Genomic DNA, 14,909 nt, shown 5'->3' with positions numbered 1-14,909 from the left:
AAGCGAAGGATACCAGGGAAGGCTGCAGAACCACATCCCAGGGCCCTGGGCCCTGGGCCTGAGGAGAAGGGTCTGGGAGGAGCGCAGGGAGCGGGGAGGCCAGAGAGGGTTGGTTCCTGTTTAGTGGATGCACTTCTGGATCCCAGGCTGCTTTGCTGAATTGCACCAGTGTGGTCACTCCCTACCTAACCTCTATCATGCTAATCGAGGTGGATGGAAAGCCACTTTGCCTGCTCTTTGAACAGTTCACCCCCTCTGGCAGTCAAGCCTCTGAGCATCTCCTCTTGCAGTTCATCTGTGTGTCACTGGAACTCTTTGCAAAGGGATGTGTTTGTGTGTGCCCTTTTCTGGAAGGCAGCGGGGTGCAGGGAAACGCAGCAGGGCTTGGGCTACAGACAAAACTGGTTGGAGTCATTGATCTTCCACTTTGCAGCGGGGTGACCTTTGGCCAGTTCCTGGACCTCTCTGAGTCTCAGGTCCTTCATCTGCAGAAATTGGCATAAAATGCCCCACCTCTGGGTTTTCTGGGAGGATTCAACGAGACAGCACATTTGAAAGGGCCTTCCTGGCACAGTCCTGGCCCTTGGGGGGTGCCCCTGATGGGGAATCCCTTCCCCCTCTGTCTTCTATGGGCCGGTGCCTCTCAGCCTTAGCAGCCCCTCAGGACCACCTGGCCGGCATCTAGAAGTCCTAATGCCCAGCCCTCACTCCAGACAAAATAAATTAGAGTCTCTGGGGATGAGACCCATCATTAGTATGTTTTAGAGCACACTGAGTGATTATCATATGCAGCCAAGGTTGAGAAGCACTCAGGAAGGAAGTTAGAGAGAAAGCCCAAAGGGATTAGTGTGGGTCATCAGCCAGCAGCTTTCACATCTGTTTCCTGGAGAGCGGGTTGTACCTGCCTCTTGGCCAGGACATGCCCCTGAAGCAGCCCAGGAACTTGGGAAGCAGGTGTGAATGCATGTGTACGTGTGTGACTATAAATGCAAAGCGACCCATGATACCAAATTCTGGGGGTCTGAGCCCTCAGTTAAGTCCCCCGGGAATTCTATAGAACTCCTCAAAAAATTTTTCACCAGGGTATCCCGAATAGCGGAAGGGGTGGATATGGACTCTGGGGGAACGTGGGGACATAGCCTGAAGTGCCAACTACAAGCACAATATTAAAAACACATGGAATATTTGCATGATACCATCCATGTCTGTATTAGATAAAAGTTTTAAATTACTTATCAATTAAGTTACTGTGTCCTGCTTCCAAAAGATTTTCGGTAAAACTGTTGTTCTAGAAGATGTGTCACATGTACTCTGTAGTTTCTCCTTCTGCCATTCACCCCTGAGGGTATAAAGAACTCAGTTTGCTAATCAATTTGTCATCTACATGGTCACAATGAATTTGTTCTGAGATTATTATTATTTTTACTTTACAGAGAAAAAATATGAGGCTGCAGAGAGGTTAAGTAACTGGTCCTAGGTTCCAAGGCTGGTAAGTGGCCAAGCAGGGACTCATGGCCAGGTCTCCTGACTCCAAGTCCACGGTAGTCTCCCAACACCACGTTACCTTCTCCATCCTCTTCCAGGATCAGAAGAGACGGTTAAAGACTTAGGTTGCCCCTGGAGACTCAGAAGGTCGTGAATGTGCCCTGCTGGTCCCTCAGAGGTCTCCCTCTGTTCCAAGTGTGGCAATGGCAGGAGTGCAGGCTTAGGGCCTGAGCCCAGGAGGTGCACCATATGTCCTGGTGAAAGGCATGGACATGGAACGGTGTGTGTATGGGCGTGGTACGGAAGGAGTAGACAAGAAGCCACGCGGTGTCTCACAGGCATGCATGCGTGTCCCTGGAGGTGCCCTTCTCTCTCGGAGTCCTTCTGGGGGAGGGCTGGATACCACTCCCACCTGCTAACCATCTCCTGACTCAGATTCCTCAATGGGGTTTTCCCTCTGCAGGAACTCGGAGTGCCTTTCCCCTGCTAATTTGAAGAAGAGTCTATTTCCAGACTCAGTGAATGGTACCAGCCAATGGCCACCTTAGAAACCTGGTAGCCATTTCCAACCTCTCTCCCTCTCTCATCCCCTACGTGATTGTCACCAGGTCCTTGTGGTAGGACCTTCCAAATTATCTCTCAGACTCTCCCTTTATGTCTTCCACCTTAGCCAGTGGGACAGCCAAAACACTCAACAACCGGCATGGCTGGAGGACACTCACTCAGCACAGACACAGCCATCACTGTGCTACTGCAGACATAGCAGAGCATAGTGGGTGAGTGCAGACCCCACCCCAGTCAGGCCCTAGGGCAGCATTAACTCTTGCCTGAACTGCTGGAAAAGTTTTTTCATCCCCTCTGATCTGATCTCTCTCTGGCACCATGGTCAGAGGAATTAACCTAATTTGCAAACCCAAACATCTCCTCATGTACTCAAAGCTCTTCAACGGCCCCTTAGCTACAAATGAAACCCCTTCCCAAGTCCTCAGCTGGCCTCACAAGACCTGGATCTCACCAGTTCTGCAGCACATCTCCCGCCGCTTCCTTCTAAGCATCCTCTATCCCAGTCACACGGAACCAAGTACAGATCCGAGAATAAGCCGCATCTCCATGCCTTCACACGTGAGGCTTCTCCAGCCTGGGGTGCCTTGTCCTCCTTGACTCCTTATGAAATCCCGCTGATTTGGGTTCAAGACACAACTCAAATGCCATCTTTTTGGTGAAACCTTCCCTGTCCGCCACCCTTGATGCCTCAACTGTATGTCCCACACAGCCCTATCGCTACTGCACAGCTCGCTACTTTGCGCTTCGCTTACATGCCTGTCTCCCCTCACTAGACTGCACAGTCCTCCAGGCTGAGGACCACCTTTTAACCTGCATACCCTCTGGCACAGGATCTGGCACACGGTGGGCACCAGGGAGATGCTAAATGGATTGATGGATGGACAAGATGGTTTAAGGGTGGTCCTCAAGGCAGAAAAGGGACTGTATAAAGCTCCCAAAGCCCCTTTCTGCCCAGGAATCTGTGGAGATGGACATGTTGCCTGGGACACAGCATGCAGGAGAAGAAGGCAATAGGTATCACCAACCTCGCCGCCCCTTTTGGTTTTTGAGTTCGTTTTGATACACCCAGGAATGTTTTTGGATACACAGCGTTCATGGACAGTGTATTTACAGTCTGAAAATAAAAATAAGAAAAGTGACTGTGAGTGACCACGTAGGGAAGGTCAGCCATCCCCCTGCCCCCCACCCCAGCTGAGGCCCGTGCCTCCCTCTGCGTGGCCAGTCAGGGGCAGGGGACATATGGAGCTGACCTTGCCTAATGGCAATTCAAGTCTCCAGTTGTTCACTGAGAAGAGTCCACGTCTATCTCCCAGACATGCTCCTGCACCCTCCCCCCTGCCACACTGCCTTCCACCGCGGGTGATGAACGCAGCAGGAAGACATCCCCAGAAAGGTGCTTTCCGCTTAACGGGAGTGAGGAGTCATCCTGGCTATGCCAATGCCACAGTACTGAATGTCAGGATGTTGGGGCGTGGACAGCAAGGCCGGGGTCTTCCTAACTCTGGAGACAGGAAGGCCTGAGCCTGAACTCTGGCTCTGCCCTTTGTAACTACCCACATGATCTAAGGTAAGTTCCTTCAACGCCCTGAAATTCAGGGTTTTCTACAAAATGGGAAGAAGATTGCTTTCTCTTTGCAGCATTACATAATTTGTATAAAGCACCATGTGTGTGGGTCAGAACAGCTATTCCACAAACGGCTGCTGTTGTTACTGTTTACTACTGTGCCAACAGGCCTAGAACGTACTAGGAATGAGGCTGGGCCTATGAAAAGTGGGTGAGAGCTGGATTTGAAATAGGTGCTGGAAAGACAGGTGGGCCCCTACTTTTGCCTGCTGATGCTTGCTCTTGGTAGACACTGGGCCCAGCTCTGCTACGATGACTTTTGTGGCTGGGCTTACCTGCTGCCTGGCTCCTGTGTGCATGGCAGATAAAACATTTTGGTGACCCACCCCGTGCCCGACGGCCCTCGCTGCAGCAGCAGCTCCCCAGTCCCTGGAGGGTTCAGGTGCTTGCTGTCTGCATCCTGCGGTGGGGGGCAGGATTCTGCACCCACGCAGCCTGGGCCCTACAAAGCCTTCTTGCTGCAGCCCCTCCCTTCTCTTCCTGCTCTGCAAACCCACCCTCTTTCCTACATGACCCCTTCTTTCTTCCTTCTCCTCCATCTCTTTCTTCTGTCCTCCTTTCTAGTCTCCCTCCTTCCTTTTCCATGTGTGTTTTTTTCTCCTCTCCAATCTGACTTTACTAAATGGATTATAAAGCCAAACAAATGGATAATTTTAATTCCACTGTATATATGAATATAGTTGCTTATTAATTAAAAAAACAAACAAACAGGTTCTTCTGACCAACCAAAACATTCACTAGCAAAACTCAATTGAAATTATTATGAGACGCTTTTGAACTACATTTGAACCGTAATAACTTTTTCTAGGCAGTCAGTGGCCTATAACGAGACTCTAATAGGATAATATTTGTCCCTCTGACTTGGGTAGAACAAAAATAGGACATGGAAGTTTTGCTTTATTTTCTGCTGTTGGAATAATATGGCAAATCCCTCAAGCTAGGAAGCAGAGATGCCTAAACTTTTCTGGGAATGGCTCAATCATGTATAGAGCAAGACAGTTCCTGGGAAAAGGGGTTTGAAGGAAGTTTACTCACAAATGCAGCACAGGCCTTGCTTCCGAGCGCCCATCAGCATGACATGGCAGAAGTTGCAGTAGGTTGGTTTCTTGAAATGCTTCATGGTCCAGGCGTGCCTCCCGTCCCCCTTGGAGCCCTGCGGGGACAGCAAGGGAATGAGATGCAGGCAGCCCCACTCTTTCTAAAGAGTCTCTTCTCATATTTGGAAAACAAATTAATTTTGTTATTCACAAATTTATTTTGTTATTCACTTATTTTACTGTTGTAAAGATTATTTTGATAGAAATGCAAATCAAAACAAAATTCTTTGTGTGTATTTTCTAAAATAAGCAAATATTAAAAATTAGGGCCATTTGAGTAGAGTATGTGGTGGGGGGAGTGGAAATCAGAACAATCTTTCTTTCTTTCTTTCAATCATCTATTACCTATCAATCATCTATTATCTATAATGATCTATCATCTATCTATCACCCATCTATCTATCCTTTAAATGTTTACAACCTTCAACTTATACATTTCCTTCTTGGATTTTATCCTAAAGAAATCATTTTTGAAAGACAGATGGGCATTTTTGTGCTCTGTCAGATGTTTAACCCAGCATTATTTAAAATAACTGAAAATATCCTAAAGGCCTCAAAATGACCAAAAGGTTTGTGGTACATCTGTATGATTTAATGTTAAGTGGCCATCAAAAACATATTTATAAGAACATTGAATGGTTTGGGAATGTGCTCATGATACTAAGTTCTAAGGGAAAAAAACAGAATGCAAATTTGATGATATATTATGATCTCAGTTTTATACAGTGATACGTTGTACGGGAAAAAACGTCACCAAACTGTTAACAGAGGTTAGCTATAGCTAGCAGCACTAGGGATTTATTTTATTCTCTAATTTCTACTTTCTTCTGTATTTTCCAAATTTTCTACAGTGAGGAGGTACTAGTTTTACAATCAGGAAAAAATTAGCTTAGTAAAAACAATGTACTCCTCTCATCACCTTTCTGTGCACAGATAAAACAGCAAAGAGACAGAGACAGAAAGAAATGGTTAAGCCATTTCCCCCTGACTTGGCTTGGAAGCAAATTCATTCTATCTACCAGATAAGCCAAGCCTCACATAATCACACACCTTCCTTGGACACCAAAGCTCCCACCTTCTAGCCCCTGGGAGCATAGGCTTGCTGGAGACTGTGGCTTCAGGAGCATCCCTCCAGGTATGGTGTCCTTGACCTTTTGTCATAGGCTCCATCAAAAGAGTAACACTCAAAAAAAAAAAAAAGAGTAACACTCTTGGGCTGTTGTTAAGGGTAGTAAAAAGTACTGTAAGGTGGTAAGGATTGAGAGTCAGGTACATGGAGTCCAAAGTGCTGGATTGAAACCCACTTCTTACTTCTGTGTCCCTCTGGTTTGGGTTGGTCATAGTGGCCAGACCCATTCCTGTGCTCAACTCTTCTGCTAACAGTCTCTAGAGGAGCCCACATGCTTTTTCAAATGCTGGTCTCCTCCTGGGGCCAGGATAAGTTCTTTTCTTCTTACCACCTCAAAACCCTGCTTCTTCCAAAACCTGAGTCTTACAGAATTAAAGCCTTTTTATCTAATGGCTTCTACTTTAGTAAATGGGTTCACTAACTGATTAAATGATCCACTTAAATACCTATTCATTCATTCCTTTGACAAACATTGACCTCAAGGGATTTTTGTAAAAATTAAGTGAAATACTATAAGTGAGGATCCTAATCCAGTGCCCGACACATTGTAAATGAAAACATTTATTAAGTTCCTACTCCGTGCTAGGCAGTAGGGGACACAAAAATAAGTAAAGAGTGCTTTCCTACGTGTAAGGAGGTAGATTTAGACCTGTTCTAGAAATGAAGAAGCAAAGACTCACAGAAGTCATATAAATAGCCCAAGACCACACAAATAATAAGTGACCAAGCTGAGCCCGTAGTCACACTGGGGGCTCTTGCTGGCCTCGGAGCCCATGCTCCTTCCATGCCTCTCCTGTACCTCCACAGACCAGGGTTTTCCTTCATGGACAGAAGGGAAATTACAGCACTCTTAGCAGACCCAGCTCCTTCTTCATCCAGCCCAAGGGACGGTCATTTGACCTGAAATACCTTTATCCGCAAAATCAATTAGTATCTGAGAAAGGGAGAGTCAGCTATTTTTATAGATACAGGGTAAGAAGCAAAGGGACCCTGACTTGGGATAAAGTAACATTTCTGCTTGGGTTATAGCACCATCATGTGGCTCCTTTATTTCTGCACGTTGGCGGCTGCAGGGTGTAGGAGTAATTACGTTCCTTATGCACGCCAGGTTTTGGGTTGAGGCTGCAGTTCCCTTGGGAGACAGACTGTTTCTCATACATGCCATTCAGAGATCCCCAGACTTTTCAGTGGCCACATGTGGGTTTTGAAAAAAGCCAAACAAGCAAGGTGGCTTTTAAGACATCGAGGAACGCTTTCCCTAGAACCCCAACTATTAATGTGAAAACATACAATTTAGTGCCTATTTTCAAATAAATGCATAAAATTTCAATTAATAAAAACCAAATGCACATTTGTTTTTTGTTTGCATTATTCCTGAGGTAAAGTATGGTTTTAATACAAGGCTGATTTGGCATCAGGGGGAGACACTGGGGAGAATGCTGAAGAAATAATGTCTCTCCCTCTTCCAGCCATAAAACAGTGGATCCCCTCCAAGCAAAGAGCTGGTGGCACTTTGGACTCAACAAGTCCAAAATAGGAAACAGAACTAGAAATTGGTTCCTTGTGATTAAAATGTCCCATCTCTATTTCCATGTTTCAGAGAAAAAACAGGTGCATTAGAACAGCACTCAAGCAGAACTTCCACTTTGATTCAGCTATAATCTTGAGCCTTGATAGCAGAAAGTATACCTAACCTATTTGAGCACCCCCAGGTCCTAGCTCATGTGGGTTCGTGCACACAGTAGGTTCTTGGTAAGAAATCACTGCATAATAAGTCTGCTGTTACTGAATATGGAAGACGGCTTCTGGTACTAACTAGGTGTGTGTCCATGGGCAAGTGCCTTTACCTCTCTCGTCCTTGGTATGAAAAAGGAAGGGGACAGACCAGGGAGCACCAAGTTCTCTTCCAGCTCTGACCTTCTAGGGTTATAAGGAAAAAGGAGATCCTGGTTCATTGATTTCTATTTAGCACTTGGAAAGAGCTGGACACGCTATGAGATAATTGCAGGATTCTTAGTCCTTGAGTGTTGGAGATGAGGACTCAGCTTTAGTCCTGAATTGCAGAACTGTCAGATGGACACAGCACAGGCAACAACATCAGCTAGAGGCTAACCCAAATGAACCTCCTGTTCTGTCCCTCTCTTTGACATTTCAGTAATCTTGAAGAGGTATTGTCTTACAACCCGTGTGACTGTACCGGTAAACGCTAATGTCACCATTTGTACTTTTAGTTCTAATCTTCCCTACCTCATGTATGGAAGCTACTTTCATGGTAAATAAGCAGACCAGGTCAGATGCCAGTGATTTCACATTAAGCCTCTACATGTATTCCCTACTCTGATCAAAACTGGGGGGTTTCTCTAAAACACCCTGAACTTTCTTTCATGTGGGTCTTTGATCAAGGTATTCTCCCAGCTGCAAACTCTCTCTTCTACCAGCCAAATCATACCCATCCTTGAGAGCCAGATCAAATATCCTAGGTCTTTATCATCTCAAGAATGGGATATCAAAATCCCACACATCCTTCAGAGCCAGGGCAAACACCCTCCAAAGTTTCTTCCACTGGTCTCACTCCTAAGTGTGAGACGTTCGAAAGTGCAGGTTCTTTGGAGTCAAGTACAAATAAATGCTGGCTATTCTTTTTCCTCTTCGGACTCAGAATCTCAGTTTTCCATCTGTTTAAATGGGTAAAAAAAAATCTACCTTATCTGGTTGTTCTGATTGTTAAATACGATATTATTATGGGCTTCCCTGGTGGCACAGTGGTTGCGAGTCTGCCTGCCGATGCAGGGGACACGGGTTCGTGACCCGGTCTGGGAAGATCCCACATGCCGTGGAGCGGCTAGGCCCGTGAGCCATGGCCACTGAGCCTGCGCGTCCGGAGCCTGTGCTCCGCAACGGGAGAGGCCACAACAGTGAGAGGCCCGCGTACCGCAAAAAAAGAAAAACAAAAAAACCCAGATATTATTATTGAACGCCCTCTGCCTCAAAACAAATCAGTATTTTTTCCTTTCTTTCTTCCTTTCCTTCCTTCCTTCCCCAACTCTCTTAGCATTTTTAAACCTAATTTGTGAAAAAGATGGAATTCTTCCCTGAATATTTTTTGCCCTTTGCCTGGTTGAGCATAAGTTTCCAGTGGGTGAATATTGTATCTGTGTTCCCTCGTAGCCCTTAGAACAGTATCTTTATTTAGTAATAATTCAGTAAACGTCTGTCAAATGAATGAATAATATTTCAGGCACTAATAGGTAAAAAGAGAGGACTTTTGGGCTGGCCTAGAGCATACGGGCTGTCCATTGGGAAGTCTTGGGCAGAAGCCAAGGATATTAACTTCCACATGGAACCTGATGTTTCTGAAAAGTGAGAGGTCTTTGACCTCAAGCTTGCAACTTACAGAGTCGTCCATGCCCAGGAGGACGAGCAATGGGATGGTGGTCATCCCTCCGTGGACCCACTCCTGGAGAGACACAAAGCCATCCCGGTCGTAGTCCATCCCTTGTAACATCTCCTTCAATATCTGTGGAATCCATAGAGCAACCACTGTCCACTTTCATCTTCGACTTCTCTGCCCCACCCCTGCCCCGCCCACCCTGCTCTTTTCTTTCTCTTCTGTTCTATGTTTTCTGGCTTGTGTTTTACCCCTTTCCCCTCTGATTCGGAGTGAGTAGAGCATTGAGGGAGCAAATGGGGGTGAGGAGAACAGGGGTCCAGGCCTGGCTCTGCCCTGACCTGTGTGGCCTTCGACAAGCCACCCCAACTCTCTGGATTCTGCTTTTCTCGTCTGTAAACTGGAACTAGTATTGCTATGTTTGCAGCATGGTAGTGAAGATTAGAGAAAGTGTATATAAAACGCTAAATATTATATCGGACTCATAGGAGCCCCCAATGTAATTATTATTATTAATATTATCTAATGATTGAGAAAAATCTTTAAAAGTCTTTCTAGCTCTAAATTCTCTGATCTCTGAGCTCCTGTTATAAAAATTTAGCTTTGGTGAAAGCGTTAGGAGGTATTATTAGGTATTATTATTTGAATTAGCCTACACTTGCCCCTGCCGCCTCTAATCTTTCCTATCAGGGAAGTGGGAGATCAAGGTGTAGGACCCAGAGAAGTCACTTCTAAGAAGATGATCTGGGACAGCCTGCACCGTAAACATGTGTTTCCAAGTCCCACTCTCATCTTGGAAGCTCACTGGAAAGTCACCCCGTGCTTTTGGAAACTCACAGGCCTTAGCTCCGTGGGATCCCACTCGAGATACTGGGCAATGTGTAGCATCTGGTTGACAATACGATCCATCTCCTAGAAAACATCAAGGAGAGAAGCCAACTGAAGATGTGCTTTTACAAGCAAGACTCAAAATCAAACCCCGTGGGAAGATGGGCAGGGCAGAGTGTGAGAAGCAGCTGGTACAATATACTGGCATTCCATCAAGCGCTCACTATTTGTTTTTGTTCTTTATTTCTGCCTTGACCACAAAGCTCACAAGAAACACAGACCGTGGATAAGCCAGAGGTATGCAGAAAGCTCACTGAACACTGACCTCCTCCTAGACCCACCTTCCTTCCCCTATTCTGTGCTTTGACTTAGCATAGAAAGCACTCCTGTTTCCTCCTTCTTTGTGATCCTACAAATACTTACAAACCAAGGCACTTACTTCTTCCCTCTTTTCCCACACCTCATTCCCACAGCTTTAGCAACTTGGGATTCATCTATACCCCTTGGGGGTCAGTTTCAGTTGGATGTAGAGCCACTGTGTTGGTCCTTTCTCAGGCACTATGATTCAGATTCCTTTTGGCATCTCCTTTGTTTCCTTTGTATCAAGTCCTGGGTCCAGGACTCTTGGAACAGGAAATTCACGAAGGGTATGTTTGCCTAATGAGTGAGCCTTTTGTTTGGTACCAAGGCCAGGCTCCATCTAAAACCTCACAGAATTGTTGGATGCTAATGAATCAGTGCACTGAGAGTCCCACTGAAACACACTGGACTGAGAAAGCATTTGTATGTCTTGGGCACCACCTAAGATGTCCATAGTAAGGTTGATTTGGGGACACAGGTTGGAGAACTGAAGCAAGGTTTAAAGGTGTTACTTTCACCAGGTAGAATGTTGGGTCAAAATAAGCAAGCCTTTTAAAATTGTACTTCATTTAAAGTAGAAAATAACCCATTTCAAAATCGCAGATGAAGTGGTAGATGCGGATAAGGAAGTGGGCAGAATGGTGGGAACAGGGCTCAGCAGAAGTTCCAATGGAAAAGAGCTCGTGAAACTAGTTGGGTCCAAGATTCAATGTGAGCAAACGATGTGATTCAGGAATGGAGAATTAGACTCAATCTTGGGCTGTGTAAATAGGTGGGCATTTTCAGGGAGCAGAGTGGGCAGATTTCAGGAAGAACTAGTTCCCTGATGTGAATACTTAAAGAGTCCTGGAGGGGTGGGTTCAGTTCTATGCCATATTTTAAGAACGGCATTGACAAACTAGAGCTTGACCAGAATGGAGATTTAAAACTTCCTTATAAGAAACAGTGTAGAAATTAGGAAATATGAGCTTGGGGAAGATTTTTGGGAAGATGTGATAGTACCTTCAAATACCTGAAGGCCTATTGTGTACAATAGGTACTCCACTGGTCAGCTGCCCTGGTCAGCTATAGAGGGCAGAAGTAAGCTGAGGGATGGAGGGAGGGAAGAGTTGAGGGTTGGCCTATTTTGACCTCACCACTGGGTTGGGGGAGGGGAGAGAAGAGCAGAATCAGGTTTTGTATTGAAAATTTCCCTGGCAGACTAGAGATGCCTTGTGTGTGGGAGGGATGCCTTCTCTAACAGTCATCCCCAGTGGTGGAGCGGCTGTTTTAAGGTACTGGGTGAACTCTCCATTACTGGGATTGTTCACAAAGAGGCTGGGCATCCAACTGCCAGGGGGTCTTGGTGGGAAGTTGAAAGAGAGAGAACTATTTTGAGACTCACTTCAGTCCACCAGTGTTACCTTCCAAATAGATCCAGAATTTAACCACTTCTTACCACCTGCAATGCTGCTACCCTGGTACAAGTTACCATCATTTCTTGTCTTGCTTATTTTAATAGCCTCCTAACGGGTATTCCTGCTTGCATCCCCACAGTCTAGACTCAACGCAGCAGCTAGAGTGATCCTGTTAGGACCTAAGTCAATCATGTCACTCCTCTGCTCAGAATCTCCAATGGTTCTCTACCTCTCCAGAGTAAAAGAGAGAAAACCCTTTCAATCACCTGTAAGGCTTGATAATGCTTTGCAAACGCCCCGTCCCTTCTCATTACTTCTCTGATCTCATCTCCTATTACTCACTCCAACCTCATCTGTTCAGTCACCCTGTTCCACTCACTCTGGCCTCCTAGTTAATCTGCTAACATTCTGGGCATCCCTCAGGACCTTTGGCACTTGCTGTTCCCTCTGCCTGGAAGGTGCTTCCCCATGACTCACTCCTTTCACCTCCTTCAAGTGTCTGTTCAGATGTCCCCTCCCCAGGGAGACCTTCCTTGGCTCCTCCAGCTAAAACTGCAGCTCCCTCCAATACTTCCTTTCCCTCCTTTATTTTCCCTCTAGCACACAGCTCTATCTAACACATACTTGACTATGCTTTGCAGTGTGTGTGTTTGCACTAGAATGAAAGCATCATGAGGGCCTGGATCTTTGTCTGTTGGCTCACTGATATACCCCCCCAGTGCTTAGAACAGTAGCCGACATATATGAGATACTCAATCAATACGTGTTGATCAAATGCTTGAGAGTCTGTGATTCTCTTGGTGGTTCCCTCGCATGACCCAGCTCACGGAACTGCAATGTGGCTGCAGGGATCCCATAAAGACACTCTGGGGTTGAGTGGGAACCGGGACGATGCAGTTGGTCTAGGGACTGGTTCCCTTTCTTCCTCCCTTTGGTCTGACTCAGCCCCGTGCACTTCAACCTCTGTTAATGAGTCCCATCTCTGACACTGCCAGTCATGAGGACAGGGCCTGTCTGATTCTCGTTGCCTTTTCTCCTCTCTACCTTCTTCCTTTTCCATCCTCTTCTCATTCTATGACCCCTGACCTGTCCCAGCCTCTTCCTGAGGGGAGGTGGGGATGAGACTCAGGCTTTCCCAGGCGTGGTGGGATGGGATCATGTGCTCGGAGCAGACAGAGCCAGACTCCTAGAGCTGGTGCCCTGGGGTATGAGAGGAAGGTAAGGGTAACGGCAAAGCACTCCAGCAATTACCTGCCTTCTCCTGTCTTCTTGCCCTGGTCTCTCTGCCTCTCCCCACCTCCTCTCCTCCACCCCTGGGCTTCAGCAGGAAATTACAGGGGGAATTTCTCAACCAGCTGGGAAGTTAAACTAGATGAGATACTAAAGCATCTCCCCAACCTGAGATTTTGCGATTTGAGCTTCTGGAATGAAAAAGCAAGTTGGAGTTCACTCTCCTCTGGGTGGGCTCTTTGGAAGTAGAAGGCGGGGGGTTCTAGTCATCTCTGCAGCTCATACCGAGACACTGCTATTCCTATGAAGATGGAGCTGAGAGTGTTTGGACTCTCCCTTCACCTGTTCCCCTCTCCCCCAGGCTTTCTTGGATCTTGGAGGGATATTTGGAGAGCTTACCGCTTGGTCCAGGAGACCATTCTCATCCGAATCATAGAGACGAAACATGACTGCAAGAAACACAGAGGTGAGGCTTGAGATGTCCTCCGGGTACCAGGGATGGGCTGAGACTTTGCTGCTGCCAGTTTTTAGGTCCGTTCTGACAATCACTGGAGTGAAGTCCGTTGCAGCCAGTTCACCCACCCTCCAAGGCACAGAGTCTGACCTTCCTTACAGTGTGGGAAGAGGGAGGAGAACCAAGCCACCTGGCTTCTGGGACTGTCTAAGCAATAACTCTGCCGCTGATGAGATCTGGGTCACAGGCGTGATTCCCTGTAGAGCACTCACACCTCTCAGCATCACGGGAACACAACTCAAAGCAGATGCCCCGCTGGTGGTGGGGCAGAGGCACCACAGTTATAGACGGGACACTGCTTCTACTGCACACAGAAAGGGTGTGGAGTTAGGCAGGTTCAGATCTTGGCCCTGTCCTACCACCTCTAGGGCATCACATAAGTCATTTATCTTCTTTAGGCTCAATTTCTTCATCTGTAAGATGGAGATTATAATAGTTTCTTTATCCTAAGTGTTTTTCAAATTAAGATTAATATGTCAGTGATATGCTAAATCTATAGCACTTGGAATGTAGAGAGCACCCAACAGATGTTATTTATTTTTATTTTCTTTCATTAATGAATATTTATATATGGCATTTAATATGTACAACGTACCATCCTATGCACCTTATCATTATTACTTATTTAATCCTCAATAACGGTATGAAGTAGTTATTATTATAGAAGCTATTATATTTGTTTTTCTAAAAATGTCTACATGCAATTCAGAAACATCCTCTACCATGTTCTAGCTGTAGAGAGGTGATGGAAGATAAAGATTTGGGAGTGAATTTTGGGCAAAGGACTAAATGTTCATTTATGGGATTTGGAAACTTGCCATTTCATTCATCTAAAAGGTAGAGATCCTGTCTGTGGTCTCAGAAGCAAGCAGGGTGGGGAGCAGAGCTGAATACATCTTCATTTCCCTCTCATCCTTTAAAACCCTTCATCATGCCTGTGTTCTCTGTGGCTGACCCTTCCCTTGTGTAACTGCTCTGGACCACTTGGGATGTACCCACAGGGTCACAGCACTCCTGTTAATTTGCCCTTGTGTTGTCACTTCCTTCTACATGTTTTATGTCTCTGGACCTTGTGTTTATTCAGTGGTGTCTCTGGTTGGACTTTAAGTTATTTAAAAGTCATGGGCTTCCGATTCTTTGTGACTCCTCCAAATGTCCTGGTCAGAGACACTCTGGGCCCAGGTGGCTCTAACATGGAGCCCTCTTTGGTCCCACTGTGCATGAGGAGTAGAATGAGGAAGTGTGAGCAAGCATCCTACTTTTTAGCAGCATGGCCTTGGGCAAGTCATTTAA

General features: G+C 46.2%; 1 protein-coding gene across 4 annotated transcripts in view; it reads right to left on the bottom strand.

Moving 5' to 3' along the window:
- Positions 1-14,909, bottom strand: part of DGKG (diacylglycerol kinase gamma) — a 161,357-nt gene that overhangs the window by 105,065 nt on the left and 41,383 nt on the right. For all 4 annotated transcript variants that reach the window (XM_029214535.1, XM_029214536.1, XM_029214537.1 and 1 more), the window contains exons 6-10: positions 13,502-13,551; positions 10,125-10,199; positions 9,294-9,416; positions 4,709-4,826; positions 3,075-3,163 (exon numbers count right to left, since the gene is read on the bottom strand). In XM_029214535.1, coding sequence (XP_029070368.1) covers positions 3,075-3,163; positions 4,709-4,826; positions 9,294-9,416; positions 10,125-10,199; positions 13,502-13,551 — 455 coding nt within the window. The remainder of the gene's footprint in view (positions 1-3,074; positions 3,164-4,708; positions 4,827-9,293; positions 9,417-10,124; positions 10,200-13,501; positions 13,552-14,909) is intronic.

Source organism: Monodon monoceros, unplaced genomic scaffold (assembly GCF_005190385.1).
Source record: "Monodon monoceros isolate NGI ecotype Baffin Bay Population unplaced genomic scaffold, NGI_Narwhal_1 Super_Scaffold_11, whole genome shotgun sequence".
Taxonomy (NCBI): Eukaryota; Metazoa; Chordata; class Mammalia; order Artiodactyla; family Monodontidae; genus Monodon; species Monodon monoceros.
The sequence above is the reverse complement of the archived record's forward strand: the minus strand, read 5'-3'. Positions and strand labels throughout refer to the sequence as shown.